The 21,571-nt window shown below is 45.1% G+C and overlaps 1 protein-coding gene across 1 annotated transcript in view; it reads left to right on the top strand.

The window, feature by feature from the left end:
* LOC126221264 (regulator of G-protein signaling 11) overlaps positions 1-21,571 on the top strand; it is a 289,957-nt gene that overhangs the window by 210,942 nt on the left and 57,444 nt on the right. The window contains exon 13 of the mRNA XM_049942176.1: positions 18,760-19,617. Coding sequence (XP_049798133.1) covers positions 18,760-19,617 — 858 coding nt within the window. The remainder of the gene's footprint in view (positions 1-18,759; positions 19,618-21,571) is intronic.

Here is a 21,571-nt window from a genome sequence, read left to right as displayed (position 1 = left end):
ATAACTACTTTGCGGATAATAATTGACTCACCCTCGTACGTTACTCATGTTGGCAGCTGTTCTTGAATCGAATTCTGGAATAGGCTATTTACTTCATCTTCTTTTGAGAAGGCTGTGTTCAGTAACTCTGCTTTGGCAGCACTGTCTTCGATAGTATCTCCATTGCTATCGCGCAGAAAAGGCGTTGAATGGAAAATTGGAAATTTGTGGTAAGGTCTTACGGGACCAAACTACTGATGTCATCTGTCCCTAAGCCTACACACTACTTAATCTATGGACAACACACACACACACACACACACACACACACACACACACACACCTATGTCCGAGGGGTGGACTCGAACCTTCGACGACGGGGGGGAGGGGGGGGGGAGCTGCACGGACCGTGACAATGCACCCCAGACCACGCGGCTACCCCGCGCGGCGCTTTGATTGGGCCTTGCCGCTAGCATACTCTCCTCGAATAGCAACGGGGGGAAGGGGGCTGGAGGTGAGCAGGCGCAGGATTTAACACCCCCATCCGAGGGACGGATCATTAACACCGTCACATGTACCCGCTCCAAGAGAGACTGCAGAGAGGTTTCGAATTTAATCCCGGATACTGTCGCAAAGCCTGGTGATCAGGAGCTCCTGATTGCCAGACTTTATGCCACCAACACTCTTCGCCTTTCCGGTCAACTATTAGCGGTGAAAATTGCTTCCACCGCCAGTGTTCGACCCAGCAACCTCCTAGGAGACCGCCGCCGCGCAGGTGTACGTTAGCGACCTGGTCTACGAGACTGTTCCAGCTACAAAGACATGTAGACACTGGAATAGGTCCAATTCAGAGGAGCCCAAATCTAGTGAGTTGTTTGGAATTCCAGCAGTGCGTACTTCAGAACCGTCAGTTTCCCCAGTGTCAAAGTGCCGCTGCTAGCAGCTGCGTTGATCTCTTCTCAAGCACTGTATTTTTCCCGTGCAGCACGTCCACACTTGCGTAACGTTCATCCATTACAATAGTGTGCTTTGCAAGTTTAGCAACAAGATGACCCGTTTCTCATTCTAGAAAATGCTGTTCGCAAGCATTCAGTCAGATGAAATTGACTTCGGGTAGTTTTGGTTCAGTGCTATAGGCTTCCACATACTGATAAGACTACTCTTTCGTTTCTGGCGTGAAGTAAGGCATCCACATCTATTATACAGAATCAAAGCGTAAATTTACTGGGAAGTTAGTTTTCGCATTTACTTTCGGTAGCGTCCAACAAAAAATCCGATGTACAAGTTGCGCAAAATTTTCTCATGATTAGCTATTCATGTAGACTCTGGCTGGGACATCCTTCAAATGGGTTACCTTCGAAATATCGCTAGCCAATTCTTAACTATTCAAAATGAGTAAGCAGATTCTCTATAAATATCTTCAGCAGGTTTTGATGATTTTACGTTAACGATAAACCACCCAAAAGAAAAGAAAACGTGTGATTATTCCATCTAAATTTGAACGAAATACACTTAAAACAACTACTTTAAAAAGTACTAAAAAGTACTATGTTTTGCATCAAGTTGAGACTTGACTCACATTATTGCGCTACATATATCAACATAATAAGAATCTCCTTGGAGATATGGTCCTTCTGTGCAATTAAATGAAAGGCTGTTTTTTGTGCACTTACTTCGCTTCTTTTTTTTATGAAGCTCTTCAGTATCATGTAATACATGTTTGTTTTATTACATAATAACTGCATTATATAATGTTTCCAGGTACATGACTCTATTAAAGATATTTATTATACTCTTATCGTAAGGAGAGAACGTTTTATAGCGCAAGTTCCATGAGCTTATATTACTATTTGGTTCTGCTTATAACTGCCTGATCCCATGGTTCCCTTTCTGCCGTCTTAGAGTTGTACCTTTCACCCGAACACTTCGACTGTGTATGATTGTGTGTCCATAGTATAATCTATTGCCAGTTGTCGATGTGTGTTTTTTGGTCATCTTTTGATTGTGCTGTGGTGTCCGTAAGCAGTTTGATATTCGTTTGCTTACTAAGTGGATGCGAGTGTTAATACATGGGGCGGGGCCCGCTCCTTAAAATGAGTGATGTTTTGAGTGGAAGCAGAAACAAACAACCGTTTTGTTTAATATTAAACATATAATGTGGTAAGGTGTTCGTGTTAGTTACTACTTGGTCTGGTTATGTTCTACATCTGTGTTTGTTACTGTTTTTCTGGCTAACACGATTTGTGAATCGTTGCTTACGTGAAAAGTGACGCTAAAGATAGCAGCTTTTCATTAATAACAATGCCACCTCTCCGCTAGGTTGAAAATGTTCACCTTATTCACGTGAATATTTTGCTGTATTTGTTCTCTTGCGCATCATTTTACTTCAGAGTAGCTGCTACAGAGACAGCTCTTCTGCGTGCTGGCAAATGAACTGTTTAATTTGGTATTTCCATTCAGTTCTTGATATATAATGAGAGTGCATGCGTTTATGGAAAATAGATTGCAACTACATTCTCCATGAAACTTGATTACAGTATAACAATTTTGTAAGTTTTATTCGTACTTGGCGGCATGGTAATCATTAGCAGTCGTGCAGTAACTTAATTTTTTTATTTACAAACTTTATGCTCTGTATGTTTTTTGCTTTTTTCTAACCTATTTTTTTGTAATTATTGTGCATTATTCCGTGTAAATAATTGATACATGTATATAAGCTTTAAAGTAAAGTATTATTCCTTTTATTCTAAGGTCACATTCTGAGAAAAAATAAACGATCACTGTTTACAGGTAGCAAAACATGCTAAGAAATTGTATTTGCAGAAATTACTTAAAAGGCGTCGCAAATTCTTAGGGTCAAAATTATACAGCCAGAAGAACACCCCAGGCTCAGTATTTTGAGATCATTAGCCAACGGTTGGTAAAAGTATATCAGACGGTACGAGGTCTAGAATGAGCAATGCGTGTGAGGCTCGCGATTTTACAATTCTTATCAACCATGACAGACAACTGCCCGCCGCAACAACGTTGTTGGCACTGCAGTATAGAGGGCGACCCGAACGACCGTTAACATTTGAATATGCAGTAATTCACGGAATAATGTAGGGAGAGAGATAAAACGTGACACACGTGCCTCTAATGACTCGGGATTTCTATGAAAAAAAAAAAAACGAGTGCAAAAATTGGCCAACAGATGGCGCTGGACAGCAGGGTAATGCTTTTCAAACTGTCAGCGTGACGTGTGCGAGGTAGGCCGATATGTTACGGAATCACATCATCCCTAGCCTGACTGATAAATACCTGCTGGAATGTATGGCTTTTATGCAGGATCGCATTCCGCCCTATGCTGCTACACGTGTGAAGGAACTCTTGAGCACATCGTTTGGTGAGGATTGCGTGTTGCGCCGTCACTTCCGTCTTACTTGGCGTCAGTTCCTCAGACCTCAATCCGTGTGATTATTGATTGTGGTGTTACCTGAAGTCGCAAGTCTACCGCGATCGTCCTTTCTCATTAGGGATGCTTAAAGACAATATCCGACGGCAGTTTCTCACCGTACCTACTGATATGCTGTACAGTGCTGTGTGCGAAATTGTCCTTCGACTACAGGTATTATTGATTAATGACTGACGGCTTGCTGAGAATTTTTAAAAGAGAATATCTCCTTTGCTAAAAAATCTGTTGTTTTCGTAATTATTGCTTCTGTGTCAGATGAATCGCCGTCCGCTACGACAGCTGAATAGTCAGCGTGACGGACTACCGTCCTAAGGGGCCCGGGTTCGATTCCCGGCTGGGTCGGGGATTTTCTCCGCCCAGGGGCTGGGTGTTGTGTTGTCTTCATCATCATTTCATCTCCATCTGGCACGCAGGTCTCCCAATGTGGCGTCGAATGTAATAAGACCTGCACCTAGGCGGCCGGACCTGCCCCGCAAGGCGCCTCCCGGCCAATGACGCCAAACGCTCATTTCCATATGAAACTCCATGTATTCGTCATCTTGTGCACTTTTTCGGCTTCAATAAAATTCCGTGTCATTTCAAGCCTGTGTGTTAATTTTTACCTCTCTATCTACATTGTTCCGTGAAATATTGAATTTTCAAATTATTAACGGACTTTAGGGTCATCTTGCACAATAGTCTGTGATATGCTCACTGTGAAATTTGCCAGTTATTACAGCTTATGACTAGTTGTTCCATGTAGAGCATTACTCGTTTCAGGAACTTGAGTTATGCATTAAATGTATGCTGCAGCAAACCACAGAGTCCGGAGAGCAGCAAGAATATAAAGTTACGAGGGTAATTTAATAATATAACATACAGAAATGTACTATCTGATCACAAGCATGCCGACACTCCTGTGTAATGCTGAAATGATCACTAGATGTCACTAGAGGCGGAACCGTCCGAGTGAAAGCAGGCGGAGAGTATTGTATTATTTGCAACAGGAGAGCTCATTGTCTTCGAACGTGGGGTAGTTACTGCATGTCAGCTGAGTGACAAATCTGTCAGGAACGTTTCAATCCTTCAAAAACTGTTTTTGATGCGACTGCGAAGTGGAAACGCGTAGGAAAAACAGCAGCTATACCAAGCCTAGGGAGTACTGACGTCCAGAGACCGCCGAGCATGGCGCAGGGTAGTTCTAAAAAATTGCATGAAGTCAGCATCCAGAACAGTGACTGTACGTATGGAGTCAAAAGGGGTGGGGTACAATGACCGAGCAGCTCCTCATAAGCCAAGCCACCCATTTCTGCAGCCAGAGCTGGGCAACGCTTGTGGTGGTGTAAAGAGTGGGTCCACTGGACACTTGATGACTGAAACGAGTGATTTGGAATGATGAATCACGCCATACTCAGCGGCAATCGAGTGGAAGGGTTTGATTTTTGCGAATACCTGGAGAACGGCATATGCCATCATATCCAGTGTCAAAAGCGAAGTACGGAGCAGCTGCAGTTCTGATTTTGGGGTGGTTTTCGTAATTAGAATGCGTTTCCCAATTTGTGATTAAGAAGATGCTAAATATGCAGTGACATGAACACTTTTTACAGCATTATGGTTCAAATGGCTCTGAGCACTATGCGACTTAACTTCTGAGGTCATCAGTCGCCTAGAACTTAGAACTAATTAAACCTAACTAACCTAACGACATCACACACATCCATGGCCGAGGCAGGATTCGAACCTGCGACCGTTGCGGTTGCTCGTTTCCAGACTGTAGCGCCCAGAACCGCACGGCCACACCGGCTGGCACAACATTATGAATTCGGAGACGATGATTGTCTTACAGCTTGACAATGCATAGTGTCATATAGAATGGTTTGTCGACAATAACATTCCTAAAACGACTGGCCTGCTCGGAGTCCCGACATGAAAACAATGGAACGCACCTTGTGGTGAATTAGAACGTGGACATCGCTCCAGACCTACGCGTCCAACATCACTATCTTCTCTGTTTTGGGCTCTTGAGGAAGAATGGCCTGCCATTGCTCCACAAATAGCAGAGGTTGAAAATACCGCTTCAGTTGTAAATTACTCTATTTTCACACGACCGGTTTCGGTCTGTTATAAGCCCATCCTCAGGCGTCGTACTGGAAGTAGCAAAAGACGGGAGATAATTTTCACACGCCGCAACACACATGAAAAACAAAAACAAATTTTTAAAAAAATGTTTTAAAAACTTTTAAAAACAGTTTTTAAAACTTTTTAGAAAAAATTGTTTTTGTTTTTTTATGTGTGTTGCGGTCTGTGAAAATTGTCTTTGTTTACATAATAACTCATAGATTACTGATGTCACATTGGTTGTTGTATGTATGGTTTATTTTATAGGGCCTGAAGATGACATTGTTACAAGAAAATGTATGTTTGAAACAGTTTCTTCACTTCATATCAGAAGGTAGCAATGACGAAACATTGTTTTCGGCTCGGAGGTGTGAGTCGTGCGACACACGTCCATATCACATTGACTTAGTTTCTCATACATTTTCATCCACTTGCTAGAAGGAGTTCGTTTAAGTAATTTTTTCCTCTTTAATTACCTGTAAATATTTGAAGCCATATTTTCATCACTTATAAGCACTTTCTGTTTGTCATCAGGAGTGTCTAGCTTTAATACTCATACAAATCGACGCTACTGATGAGTGTATTAGTAAATTTTAAACTTGCCATTGTGATGGAAACGGCAACGCAGCCGTATAATATGTTGAGCACAGGAATAAATTTGTCTCCTACCACAAAAATGATCTTCATTTCTTTTTACTGTCTCAGGATCGATTTTGGAACTACCAGCCCCATCGTCTGATGCACCTGGTACATATACACCTAATTGCTACGAGGTATGTTTTACTTAGGACCACAACTTGCTGTCATCACCGACAGGAAGTAGCGTGCCCTGCAACCGTGTTTCCCACTGTGACCCAACCCGAGTGGTGCTGTGGACTCAGGTTTTACAGAGCACGAACATATCGATTACGTGTACATAAACTGAGGTGACACAAGTCGTGGGATGGTGATATGCGCATATGCTTATGACGGTAGTAACGCGTCCACAAGGCATAAAAGGGCAGTGTATTGGCGGAGCTGTCATTTATATTTAGGTGATCGATGTGAAAAGGTGTCCGACGTGATCATGCTCGCACGACGGTAATTAACAGACTTTGACTGCTGATGAGTAGTTGGGGCTAGACGCAAGGGACATTTCATTTCGGAAATCGTTGGAGAATTCAATATTCCGAGACCCACAGTGTCAAGAGTGAATCAACAATACCAAATTTCAGGCATTACCTCTCACCACAGACAATGCAGTGGCCAACGGCCTTCACTTAACGACCGAGAGCAACGGTGTTTGCGTAGAGTTGTTAGCCCATAACGGACAATCAACACTGCGTGAAATACACTCCTGGAAATTGAAATAAGAACACCATGAATTCAATGTCCCAGGAAGGGGAAACTTTATTGACACATTCCGGGAGTCAGATACATCACATGATCACACCGACAGAACCACAGGCACATAGACACAGGCAACAGAGCATGCACAATGTCGGCACTAGTACAGTGTATATCCACCTTTCGCAGCAATGCAGGCTGCTATTCTCCCATGGAGACGATCGTAGAGATGCTGGATGTAGTCCTGTGGAACGGCTTGCCATGCCATTTCCACCTGGCGCCTCAGTTGGACCAGCGTTCGTGCTGGACGTGCAGACCGCGTGAGACGACGCTTCATCCAGTCCCAAACATGCTCAATGGGGGACAGATCCGGAGATCTTGCTGGCCAGGGTAGTTGACTTACACCTTCTAGAGCACGTTGGGTGGCACGGGATACATGCGGACGTGCATTGTCCTGTTGGAACAGCAAGTTCCCTTGCCGGTCTAGGAATGGTAGAACGATGGGTTCGATGACGGTTTGGATGTACCGTGCACTATTCAGTGTCCCCTCGACGATCACCAGTGGTGTACGGCCAGTGTAGGAGATCGCTCCCCACACCATGATTCCGGGTGTTGGCCCTGTGTGCCTCGGTCGTATGCAGTCCTGATTGTGGCGCTCACCTGCACGGCGCCAAACACGCATACGACCGTCATTGGCACCAAGGCAGAAGCGACTCTCATCGCTGAAGACGACACGTCTCCATTCGTCCCTCCATTCACGCCTGTCGCGACACCACTGGAGGCGGGCTGCACGATGTTGGGGCGTGAGCGGAAGACGGCCTAACGGTGTGCGGGACCGTAGCCCAGCTTCATGGAGACGGTTGCGAATGGTCCTCGCCGATACCCCAGGAGCAACAGTGTCCCTAATTTGCTGGGAAGTGGCGGTGCGGTCCCCTACGGCACTGCGTAGGCTCCTACGGTCTTGGCGTGCATCCGTGCGTCGCTGCGGTCCGGTCCCACGTCGACGGGCACGTGCACCTTCTGCCGACCACTGGCGACAACATCGATGTACTGTGGAGACCTCACGCCCCACGTGTTGAGCAATTCGGCGGTACGTCCACCCGGCCTCCCGCATGCCCACTATACGCCCTCGCTCAAAGTCCGTCAACTGCACATACGGTTCACGTCCACGCTGTCGCGGCATGCTACCAGTGTTAAAGACTGCGATGGAGCTCCGTATGCCACGGCAAACTGGCTGACACTGACGGCGGCGGTGCACAAATGCTGCGCAGCTAGCGCCATTCGACGGCCAACACCGCGGTTCCTGGTGTGTCCGCTGTGCCGTGCGTGTGATCATTGCTTGTACAGCCCTCTCGCAGTGTCCGGAGCAAGTATGGTGGGTCTGACACACCGGTGTCAATGTGTTCTTTTTTCCATTTCCAGGAGTGTAAATGCAGAATTCAATTTGGGACGTACTGCGAAAGTATCCGTTACGACAGTGTGGTGAAATCCGGCGTCAATGTTCTATGACACTAGTGCCTTTGCTAACACCACGACATCGCCTGCAGCGCCTCTCCTGGGCTCGTCACCATATTGGTTCGACCTAGACATATGGAGAACCATGACCTGGTCAGATGAGTCTCGACTTCAGTTGGTAAGAGCTGATGGTAGGGTTCGACGTCGCGTAGGCCTCACGATGCCACGGACCCAAGTTGTCAACAAGGCGTTGTGCAAGCTGGTGGTTGCTCCATGATGGTGTGGGCTGGATCCCCTTGTCCAACTGAACTGATCACTGTCTGTAAATGGTTTCTTCGGCTAATTGGAGACCATTTGCAGCCATTAATGGACTTCATTTTTCCCAAACAACGATTGAATATTGACAGATGACGATGTGCCATATCAGTGGCTCACAATTGTTCGCTATTGGTTTGAAGAACATTGTGGACAGTTCGAGCGAATTATTTGGCCACCCTAATCGCCCGACATGGAACATAATCGAGAAGTCAATTCGAGCACATAGTCCTGCTCCGGCAATACTTTCGAAGTTATGAATGGCTACAGAGGCAGCATGGCTCAATATTTCTGCAGAGGACTTTCAAAGACTTGAGGAGTCCATGTCGAGTCAAGTTGCTGCACTACACAGGGCAAAAGAAGGTCCGACACGATATGAGGAGTATCCCATAACTTTTGTCGCCTCAGTGTATACCAGGTGCATCTGACGATAGTTCCAAAATCGATCATGACACAATAAATGTTCATTTTTGCCGTCAGAGGCCAATTTATTCGTAATCTCAAGTTTTTACCTTGTTTTCTATACTAAATGAATCGTTCACTGACAGTTGGCTTTTTTTTATTGAAAGCACGTCTTGATACTGTAATATTTTTCTGATTTCCTTACAACATCTGTTTTATTCCGCATTTAAAATGCCTAAATAACTATATGTAAAACTCTTTCTATATTGTATCTTCCTGCTTGATTTATTCGTAATCTCAAGTTTTTTTCTTGTTTTCTATACTAAATTAATCGTTCACTGACAGTTGGCTTTTTTTATTGAAAGCACGTCTTGATACTGTAATATTTTTCTGATTTCCTTACAACATCTGTTTTATTCCGCATTTAAAATGCCTAAATAACTACATTTAAAACTCTTTCTATATTGTATCTTCCTGCTTGATTTTGGACCAGTAAGAACAGATAAAATTAAATCTTTGGCTTGCACGGCGGCTTTTACGCTGACTTTGGTATGATATTGATTTTTTCTGGATTTTACGAAATCCTAGAATTTTTTCAGTCCTCTGACGGGCTTAATACGGTTCGCCACGATGTGCTTTCTTTAGTAACGTTGTTTTTTTGTGTATTAATTATAAACTCAAACTTTTTCAGAGCTGTTCAAAATTTAGAAAATATATTATGTATAATGTTTTTCATTATCAGATATAAGACTTAAATCACCCGCAATTCTTTTGCATTGAAAGAGAATTCCGTTCCTTACAGATGATTTTCCTTTGAAAATCTTCATAGCCTTTTGAATGAAAAGGTTAAGCAAAAGTAGTGGTATGAGCAACTTCATCCTACTCTCTTTCCAGTTTTAGTTTTACGCTCTTTTCCGTTAACACCTCTCAAGCCAAGCACTGATGTCTGTGTATGAACATTATTCGTTCATTTTATCGAACGCGTTGGCGTTGTGGTTGAGACATAGGGCTCGCATTCTGGAGGACGACGCTTCAAATTCCTCTCCAGCCGTCCAGATTTATCTGTACCGTTATTTCTCTAAATCACCTGAGGTGAAGGCCATACTAATGGTTCTTTTGTTAATGGATGCCCAAATTCCTCTCCCCTTCTTCTTAAGTCTGCACTTGAGCTCGGGCTCCAATGACCTCGTCATAGACAGGACTTTAAACCCTAATATCGTACCTGTCTTTACTTGTTCATTAGCATTTCATCCATCATCCCCCGCAGACTGACCTTACGGTTCAGAATAACCCATATAACACTGCGTCTGGACCAGTAAGAACAGATAAAATTAAATCTTTGGCTTGCACGGCGGCTTTTACGCTGACTTTGGTATGATATTGATTTTTTCTGGATTTTACGAAATCCTAGAATTTTTTTAATACGGTTCGCCACGAATTACTCTACTCTTCTTCATACCGGAGTAACACTTGCATCCTACATCCTCGATTATTTGTTAGATATATTCAAATGTCCGTCTTCCCCAACAGCCACCCTACTCCCCCCCCTCCCCCCCCCCCACCCCACTACAATGGAAGTTACTTCCTGATGTCTTAACACGTCTCGTATCATTCTGTACCTTCTTACTGTCAGTATTTTCCATCTGTTCCTCTCTTCAGCGATTCTAAAGGAAACCTCCTGATTGGTTACCTCATCAGTGCACGAAGTATTCAACATCTATCTATGGGGAGTAGCATTTATCTCAACCACCACAAATATCTTTTTGTCCATAAGTACAGAGAAAAACTTACCATGCAAATAAGTTCACTTCTTTATATTTGTTAATAACAGCTGCTCATACTGTTTCAGATGTCATGCTGCACGCCGAAAAAAAGGCAACAAAACACGGATAACATGGCGGAAATAGCGACAACAAACGTAGAAACAATGCTGTGACTTAACGTAAATAATGTACTATGAAAAAATTCACAGGATACAACATTTGGAAACAAACAGTACACGTTTAATAAAGTTTTGTAGTCTTTAGAATGATGCTAATTTTGCATGTCTTAAAATAAAGAAAGACACGCTGATGATGGCGATATCGTCGCTGAAGCTAAGGGAAAGAACGTGAATAAAACAAAAGTGTTAAAACAGTTAAAGAAAAAATATGAATAAAGCAAAAGTGTTTTACATCATGGCGGATCCACAGTCACATATTGTCGGTTGCTCATGCAAATGTTGATTAATTCCAAGAGTGACATTAAACAGCGTTACTCCATTTCTTGCAACTTTGTTCATTACGAAACTATGAGCAACAGTACATTTTAACATTAGCATGTACTTCTTATTACGTAATTCACTTTCTCTGGTCAAGACCTATTCAAAAATGTATCACCATGCATTAAAAATTTGATTCTCCTGTGCTAACACACAGTTCAGGTAAACAGCGTAACGTAACACATCCAAAATGACACCTTTCATACAGTCAGCCGCCTTCAGTCTGAAGGTTTGCGTGAGTATAGTGAGCATCAATGAAGAAAAGGTAGAATTTCTGCTCAATAGAACCATAACTTCAATAAGGCTTTCTTATTTACGATATGTAATATAGTACTGTAGTTCTTTACAGATGATTTGCAGTTGTAGCTTCTCTTCGTTAGTGTATTTTGTACATTGACTTAACAAATGTCATGGGATAGTGGGGCACAGATGGCAGAGGTGTGTTGTGTGCCCACCACCCTCCCCATGTGCCAGCTGCAGCTGTATAGGAGAACTACTGAGAAATGGCTGTGCAAGCGATTTCTGTAACAAGCGACTTCGTCATGAGCTGCCTCCGTTCGAACTGGGTATGGTGATCGTTGCCAGACGGGTGGAAATTTCGGCAGAGGTGCAGGAATTCGGCTTGACACGCTCAACCGTATCCAGGACGTATCGTGAATGGTTGAGTGAGGGTGTCACAGTCCACAACAGACGAACTGCCGGGTGTCCACCCACCCTCGATGACATCTGAGCCGGATCGTCAATAATGACACAAGGATAACAGTGCAACAAATCACGACTCAGTTTTACACAGGACGTGCTAGACACGTCTCCCAGTTGACAAACCGTAGGAACAGGGTTTCCACATGCTTTGGAAGCCGGCGCCGCATACGGGTGCCACTGTTAACCCAACGACATGCGGCAGAATGGCTTTTATTTGTCGACAATCACCAGGGATGGACACAGGAACAATGGCGTAACGTGATACGGTCGGACGAAGCACGATTTCAACTGTACCATCCCGATGGGATGCACCGTGTGTGGCGCACACTACATGTCTCGCTGGATTCCGCCTGCCAAGGTGAGGTCCAAGGCCGCGGTGTCTCCGTTATGGTTTGGGGTGTATTTTCCTGTTATGAAATGGGCCCCCTAGTTGTTTTTGGAGGGACTTTGAATGGTCAGCTGTATGACGAGCTGCTCGGAGGCCATCTCCTCCCGTTTTTGGCGTTCCAACACTGTGACGGTTTTGCGGTGTTTCAGTATTATAACGTGCCGCCACATCGCTCCCACGTCACCCGGAGATGGTTCCTGGAATATGCAGGGGAGGTCCAAAGACTGAAATGGTCACTCTGGAGCCCAGATTCGAACACCATCGAGCATATGTGGGATTATCATGGAACGCAGGCATTGTGCCATGGATCCTGCACCCACGAACAGACCAGAATTGGCTGACGCTCTGAAAACGATTTGGTGTTAGCTGCTTCCACAGGAGTACCAGGGACTTATAGACTCACTTCCACAGCGTCTCAGTAGATTCCGCAGAGCCAGAGGAGGAATCATGCGATATTAGGCGCCTGTGCCATGACATTTACCAAGTCAGTGTACTCCCAGAAAACCTGAGCTGAAGGCGGTTGACTATATGACCAGTGTGCATTTTCCCTCTGTTTCCATTCGTTTACTGTAAATTCTAGCAATTGGACGAATTACGCTATCCGGAGTACCTGCAGCGTATGCTAGTACGTAAGAGTTAAAGTCAATTTTGTGTTACGTTTTTAGTAACGTCAGTTATCCTGAATATTATAATGTGATATGTTTTTGGACTGGTATTCAGGATAGGAAGTAGATGTTTCAATAAAAATATAGGATCCTACTTAAAAATGACGTACTGCTGTTCATATCTTAGTAACTAACGAAGTTACAAAAGGGCTGTTGTGTACTTAATGTCCCGGTGGTAGTTAAACAGCATTTAAATGTGAACATTTTGGCTTATACTTTACCGTGACTGTTATTGACATCGAAAGAAAAACAAATTTACCGTTATCAGTCACTGCTATAAATTATTTCCACAGCGGGTTGCAAAAGCTTAAACTTCATCAACAGGTGGATTTGAGTGTATTAATATGACATGTGTTTGTCCTGTTACGACTTTGAGGTAGCCTGTGGCTATTTTAGAACACGTTTCTGTAGGTGTGTTTGACAAAAACTGGACGTAAATGTAAATGTGCAAATAAAATAACTAACACAGAAAACCTCCAGTGGTCACATATCAAGTGTCACATTTTGTAAACAAAGATGGTGTCTGGAAACTGATAGGTGCAAAGAACCTATAGCAAAAACAGAAATACTATTTCAAAATGCAAAGAATATATTGCAAAACATTTCGGCTTAAGTCTTAAAAGCATTGTGCAGATTTTTGGCTTAGTACATGAATAGGTGTGTTACATCAAATATTTCGAATGGTACCCGAATACTTGTCTGTCATGTTTGTGCTCCTCTGTCTCTGAACCCCAACCTAAATTCTTATTTATGTATAATTTTGCCCCTGTTGGAAACATCATTATTCCACTTAACGTTTTCAACATGTTGGGAACTGGCCACCGAGTCGTCACAAGAAAGTTACAGTAGCATGTGACAGTGTTATGTTCACCCTGCTATGCAACTAACTTGACTGTGTCCAATTTCCTCGTATGAGGTTATGCATATCTTTAACTTTTTTTTATAACCCTCCAAAATTAAAGATTAGTTGGAGCCAAGGAACGGATATTCTGAACAGATAAGTGCTGTGAGTACCAGAACAATTACTGAATCTACACAGTTCAGCAGAGACAAAACAATCAGATTCTTGTTAAAAGTTTCCCCAAAATGGTAAGAAGAGAACGATTAAAATCTACACTGTGAACTTTGAAATAGCTTCTGTGAGAACTGGCAGTCTCCCTATCAAGATGTACTGTACAAAATTCTTTGTGTATCCTGTCAGAAGCCTATAAAAAAAAAAAAAAAAAAAAAAAAAAAAAAAACGTAGAGTGGCAATCACGAATGGTGCGAACTGGTACGCAAATGTCACGAGTTTTATCGCTCTAGCAAGACGGAGCAAGGTTGATCAAAGTACGCCGGTGTCGCGTATATTTACCAGTAATAACTGCATCCGTACCCGGTGCTGACGTCGACTGTGTGCATTGCTCGATGGGTCGCTATGTAGACGACCCACGGAGCTGCAACTGCGACGGAAATGAGTGATCGCGGTAAACAACGTGTTCCTAGGTAAATCTACTGCTTCCGTACTCCGTAGAGGATAATACACGGAGTACTACTACTCGCTAAAGCAGTCATAACACGAATCTGATTTTCTCAGATCGAGCGTAGCCTCAGTGTCTCCTGCTCTGCACCAGCGGCTGCCCAATCATCTTCTTTGAACAAAATTTCCGCTAAGCCCTGTCTTCCCTCCAAACATTGTGTGCACGGGAATCATCGTCCATGTCACACAATTTCAGCCAGTGGGTGGCTTCTGGGAGGCGTATTAAGTTGAAACATTCTCGAGGCTTCTGCGTCGCTAACGGAACCATCGGAAACTTTCTACAGAGTTCCACGCCCAGAGCAGTGGTGTGAGGGGCTTACAAGGAGCGCACCTCGCCAACACGGCCCGTAGCGGCGCCAGACTGTATTTTGTGCTAATCGGCGCCTTGGTCGCAAAAAACTGAGTCTGGGCCAGCTTTCCACGTAGTGGAGAAATCGCAGCTCTGAGTTTTGCAGTGCGGGACGATGGTGCTACCCCGAGCCCGTCCTGTACAAAGGCTGCCGCCCGCTGGGGGCGGCGTGTCCGCTGGCTTTCTCTCTAGCCGCCCTTGGAGGCCGCTATAAACCGCCCCGACTAGGCGGTTCCCTCGTTTCAGCTCGCAGGGTGCGTTGTGGCTCGCTTACAGAAAGCGAAGCTATCTGAATTATTTTCATCTGCTACCAAATTGATTATTTGTGTGAAATGCGACATTCAGTCACCTCTGGCCCCACTTGGTTACTCCCGTGTGAGGATACAGAAATATTCTGAAAGATTCCACAAAACCATATGCAAATTGCTTAGTTTTGTATTAAAAATTTTAGGTGGGCGAGTGAAGTGGGTCTTGCACTCATTGTGGAGGGGTCACACCGGTTGCCACCTTGCATTGTCACCTGATTACATAAAACAGTATAAAGTTTAACCTATATAAGCTTAAGAGAAAATGATTTGTATACCACTCGAAATATGTAACACATGTATTCCCTTACCCACCCAAAGATCTACTCTATACTTTAAGACTTACTCCGAAATAATGGTTTTGTTTGCTATATGTCTTTGTATTTTGAAATAGTATTTCTGTTTTTGCAATATGTTCTTTGCACCTATCAGTTTCTAGACACCACCTTTTTTTTTACCAAGTGTGACAGTTATATGTGATGTATCACGACAGAGAAAGGAGCCTGTGACCACTGGGGGTATTTTGTTTTAGTTGTTTTATTTTTCATTTTGTATTATCGTTCAGTTTTTGTAAAACACCTGCATAAAGCCGCATTTTGAAAAAGTGTTTTGTTTCTCTACTAGACACTCCCACAAGCTACCCCAAAGTCGTAACAAAACACACACGTCATATTAATACAAACAAATTCTCTTGATGACGGGGTTTAAACATCTGAAACGTATTCTGGAAATAAATTCAAATGTGACTGGTAACGGTATACTTCATCTTGGAAAATAGTGAACAGTTTCAGCTCTGCGGAAATCCTTCTATACTGGACTGACAACCGGTGACGTGGAGCTACAACCACATCTGCAGGTTGAACGTATATACCAAGTCAGAAGATGAACAACACGGGGGTGATATGGAAGACCCAACATTCGTCATCACTTTATGGCTCAAAATGGTTCAAATGGCTCTGAGCACTATGGGACTTAACATCTGAGGTCATCAGTCCCCTCACTTTAGGGTAAGAAGTACACCACCAAAGAGGTGAACGTCAAAAATAAAAGCTGCTCGTAGCGATCGGATCCCGTAGTAACTAGTAAGACCGAAAGTTAAAATCTCATGGTATAACTGCCAACCAATTCGAGAGATAAATAACGGAAACAGGTGATAAGTTCAATGATGACTTTTCACTGAAGAAAAACCAGTATTGTTATTCAAGCACCCGATCCCACAATGGGCAGCGGAAACCATCTTACACGTTCCAATACTGGTATGATCACTTTAATATGTGGATGTTGTGGTGTCACCGCCAGACACCACACTTGCTAGGTGGTAGCCTTTAAATCGGCCGCGGTCCGTTAGTATACGTCGGACCCGCGTGTCGCCACTATCAGTGATCGCAGACCGAGCGCCGCCACACGGCAGGTCTAGAGAGAGATTTCCTAGCACTCGCCCCAGTTGTACAGCCGACTTTGCTAGCGATGGTTCACTGACAAATTACGCTCTCATTTGCCGAGACGATAGTTAGCATAGCCTTCACCTACGTCATTTGCTACGACCTAGCAAGGCGCCATTACCAGTTACTATTGATGCTGTAAAACATGTACCGTCAAGAGCGATGTTCACCAATTATGGATTAAAGTTAATTATTCCATAGTTACGTCCTTTTTTGTTAGCCTCATTTCCTTGACATGTTCCAGACCTCACGCCAGCCGGCGTGATCTGAAACGCGTGCCTTTCGGCTTCCTCTCATAGTGGGTTGGCTGTCTTGCCAATCCACAAGAGATCTAATGCCACGGAACATGTCGTGAGTCCAATAAAAATGATTTTTGATACAGCTGAGGCGGTTTTCTATTTTCGAAGATGCAGAATCGCAGCTGCCTTTGCCCTGACTACGAGAGGCGTTCAGTAGTATATTAACGCAACATTTTTTTTTCTCTCAGCCAGTTTCAATTGTAAAAATGCGGAATTTGTTGTGGGACATCGTGGAATACTCCTGCTTCAGCCCCTGTAGTTTCATGAAGTTGCGATACGTACCCTTCAAAATGGCGTCTCTAACGGAGTTGCACTCCAAGCGACGAGTTGTCATTGAGTTTCTTTGGGCGAGAAGCCAGAGCATTTCAGCTATCCGTAGGCACTTGCAGACTGTTTACGTCGACCTGACAATGAAACAAGGTCGCGCAAACCTGTCCGCTCTTCCGCGTGCCGGCCGGCCGCACACAGCTGACTCGTGCAGTGTTCGAATTTGCGGACATTCTCCCTTGAGGTAATCGACGGATGACCACCGAACTCCTCGTTGCTCAATTGAACGTCTCTGCTGGATGACGCGGGAGGTTACTGGATGTAGCAAGACGCTGGCTCCGACGTCGGACAGTAGAGTGTTACCCACTAAGGTGGTGTAAGGCGGCCACATTGAACGGAGATTATATTGAAAAATAGGGTTTTGTAGCCAAAAGAATGGGGAATGATGTGGTGAGCAGGAATTCTGAATAAATTCAACCTACTTTCAGAAACAAAAACGTGTAGGTTTGCTTATTCAACGTCCCTCGTATATAATATTTTACAACAGTAAACTCGTTGTTTCATTCGATAAACAATATTTGCTTGACTTTTTTTTATTTTGCTTCTGGACAAAAGGTTATTTTGGGTGGTCAGTGTAAATGGGAGACCCCGTATAGCAATGAGTTTCTAAAGATATGTACAAGGGTATGAAACCTGACAAACTGCCTATTGGCTTTTGTCTCGGGTTCTTCGGCCGACGTTCATCTAATGATTTTACTGACGTTTCGCCAGCACGAGTGGCTGGCATTGTCAAAGCTTCACCCTCCATTGCCGGTGGTGAACTGGAGCCGAGCTCGCGGCCGTAGACTATATGTACCTGGCCCGCCAACGTCCGAGGGCTTCGGTTCTCCTCTTGCTACCTGCGACGGTCGTTCGCCGCAGTACGGGAAGCCATGATCCGTTTACCTTAAGGCTTTCCTCTTTCTTGTTGAAATTGCTCCCGTGTTTTTGTATTTAGACAGCTTCTCTGAACAAGCGCGTGTGATAGTGCTTCTCTACAGCCAGAAATTCCGTGTCGGCGAATTTTATTACGTTCTGGCTGTTCTGGCTGTAGAGAAGCACTATCAGACGCACTTGTTCAGAGAAGCTGTGGAAATACAAAAAGATGCGAACAGTTTCAACAAGAAAGAGGAAAGCCTTAAGGTAAACGGATCCTGGCTTCCCGTACTGCGGCGAACGACGATCGCAGGTAGCAAGAGGAGAACCGCACCGGAAATGACCTCGGAGAAGCCCTCGGACGTTGGCGCGCAAGGTACATATAGCCTGCGGCCGCGAGCTCGGCTCCAGTTCACCACCGCCAATGGAGGGTGAAGCTTTGACAATGCCAGCCTCAGTAAAATCATTAAATGAACGTCGGCCGAAGAACCCGAGACAGAAGCCAATAGGCAATTTGTCAACAAGTGGCCACGAAAGCCTTAACAAATTTGGTACGAAATCTGCTTTTTTCTGTAGTACTACTGGGAACCGAAGCTATAACGACGCAACCTGTATTACAGGGACCCTGCTCCAACGAGCAGTGGCAAACCTGATGGCGAGGAAGCGGGGGTCAGCGGGGGCGGAGGAGAGGAAGAAGAAGACAGCAGCATCGCGGGTGGCCAGGAGGAGGTGGTGGCGGCGGCGGTGGCGGAGGCGGTGACGGAGGCGGTGGAAGTCTCTCCTGGGGCGGTTGTCGAGTCGAGCCCCTTGTCACCCGCAGTTACATCTGAGGGGGCAGAGGCAGCAGTTGTGCCGCTCGTGGCGGTGGCGGCGGCGTCGGTGGAGGAGGAGGAGGTGGAGGCGCTGCCGGGGCCCGGCGAGCAGCAGCCGGCAGAGGCCGCGCCCGCCCCCGCACCGCCGCCAGCCTCGCCGCCCGCCGCTTCCGCCGCCCCCGGCCCTTCGTGCTCGCGTCGCAGGTGGGAGGAGGCGGCGCCGGCGCCGCTGCCGCTGCAGCACCGGCGCCGCGACTCGTCCGCCAGCTCCTCTTCAGAGCTGAGCCTGCACCGCGTGGGCGTGGGGCCGCCACCGACGCAGCCGCCACCCGAGAAGGCGACGCGCGCCACGTCGGAGGAGCGCGTGGTGGCGCGCATACAGACGGTGCGCAAGTACTCGGCGGCGGACGCACGCCGGCCCTCGGTCGTCGTGTCACCGGAGGATGCGGGGGCGGCGGCGATGGCTGGGGCGGGAGGCGAGGACGGCGGCGCGCGCAGGCAGCCGCAGAGGAAGCGCTCCGTGGCGGCGGCGGCTGCTGCGGACTCCGGAGCATCGCGGCCCGCCGTGCGCAAGGACGGCAGCCTCGACGTGGCCTCCTGCGCATGGGAACCGGCCGCCGGCGCCGCCTCCCGCAAGGGCAACGACGTCTGTCCCTGGGAGGACGAGTGAGTAGGCACAGCCCACACTCTACCGCACCCTTAGGCCCCATGCACACGAGTGATTTACTATCGCGAGTCCGCAGTGTCATTTTTTTCCCTCAATTTATTGGCTTTCGGGCCGAGACCATTCAGCCACCTCGATAGCAATGGCAATTACCATGATACGAATGCAAGGACAACACAAGACCCAGTCCCTGAGGGGAAATAATCTCCGACGCGATCGGGAATCTAACCCGGGCCCCTTGCTAGGCAATCTGCCGCGTCACAGCATCGTTCTGGGCGTGCTTGCCAACTCCCAATTTTTTAACCTCCTGCCGTACTTTAATGAGTCCCGACTCCTTCCGAAAATGTGGGAGCAAATGTAAACATCACGAGTCACACTCCTGAGAATGAAAGCCGAACCAAAGTTTTATATACGCTCTATTCACTACGTACAGAATCAAAAAAACAACAAAAAAAAACAAAAAACAAAAAAAATATTCGTCAGTGGTAGGGTTCCAGCACTTAACTTAGGATCGACTTAGCAACTAATAAATACACGAAACCCTTCGTTGCCAAATTTACCTTTATAGTAATTTTAATTAACGTGGAAGCCATAAAAACGCCAAACGTGGAAGTAAAATGTACGCATCTTAAAGGCTACTTAAAAACAGGAATGAAATCACTTAAATTTGTTTCCTCAAGAGGAGAGTACAACGTCCTAATTCGGACCTCGCTAACACATTTTACTGACATCAAATATAACAAAATAAATAATCATACATATGACGAGAACAAATGAATACCACTGTCAATCTTTAAAGATGAGAATGCGACTATATCCACAAAGGTTCGCGCCCTGCAAAAGGACATACTTAACTTCAACATATAAAGTGATTACAGTAAGCCCTAATTCCACTCGACAAACGCAGTATCGATATAAGCGAGACAAATGTACTGAAGGAGGATGCCCGGATGTGCCGTAGTAAAAAGGGCCACCATCAATCCCGTCAGGACGCGACCCCCGTGAACACGTCAGTTTCAGCTACCTGCAACATACACAGAGTCATTTGCAGCTTCTTAAAAAAAAAATAAAAAAAAAAATAAAAAAAAACATGAAAAGGCACAACGCACACACTTAGGCCGGTATTACACTATCAAATTTCTTTGTCAAAGATTTGATCAAAGATGTGATCAAATATTCCGTCAAATATATTTGACAAAGATCTTTGACGTAGCGCTAGAAGGGGTATTACACTGTCATCATATTTTTCGTCAAAGTTCAAGATGGCTGACAACAACAACTTCTTATTAACCGCAGCAGTTGCATGTACCACAATTGCACTGTGTGCACGTGCGAAAAAGAAGCGGGGGAAAAAAAGGAAACATGCCTGTGTGAAGCCGTGGGTTTTACGACGACACGATAAAAGCATTCAACAAAACTTGTTACGTGAGCTTACAGTGGAAGACGTCAAGTCGTACATCAATTACTTAAGAATGGATGAGCATACATTTCTGTATGTGCTCAATGAAGTGTATACTCATATCACAAAGCACAATATTCACTTAAGAACTGCTACATCTGCAGAAGACTGGCTCACTGTAACAATCCGATTCCTTGCTACAGGACAGGGTTAGGTTAGATTAGGTCAGGTCTCCAATCTTCGTAATCTATTTTTGTATTCAGCGTGCCTCACATTGTAAAGTGCCTCATCAGCTTCATACATATCTATTAATTTTGTAGTTGTCTGCACACACCAATTGTATTTACCCGCAATGTTTATAAAAACACTACAGACGACAGAATACAGCGATGCTAGCGCTCCATATGGTAACATGTCACATTGCAGTGAACAGAAGACAAGCGACTTCTTTGATCAAATCTACAGCGAGGCCCTAGATTTGATCAAATATTGGACGACATTTGACAAAGTTCCCTATTACACCATCAAATATCTTTGACAAAGATATTGGACAAAGG

The sequence above is a fragment of the Schistocerca nitens genome, chromosome 1, assembly GCF_023898315.1.
Source record: "Schistocerca nitens isolate TAMUIC-IGC-003100 chromosome 1, iqSchNite1.1, whole genome shotgun sequence".
NCBI lineage: Eukaryota > Metazoa > Arthropoda > Insecta > Orthoptera > Acrididae > Schistocerca > Schistocerca nitens.
The sequence above is the reverse complement of the archived record's forward strand: the minus strand, read 5'-3'. Positions and strand labels throughout refer to the sequence as shown.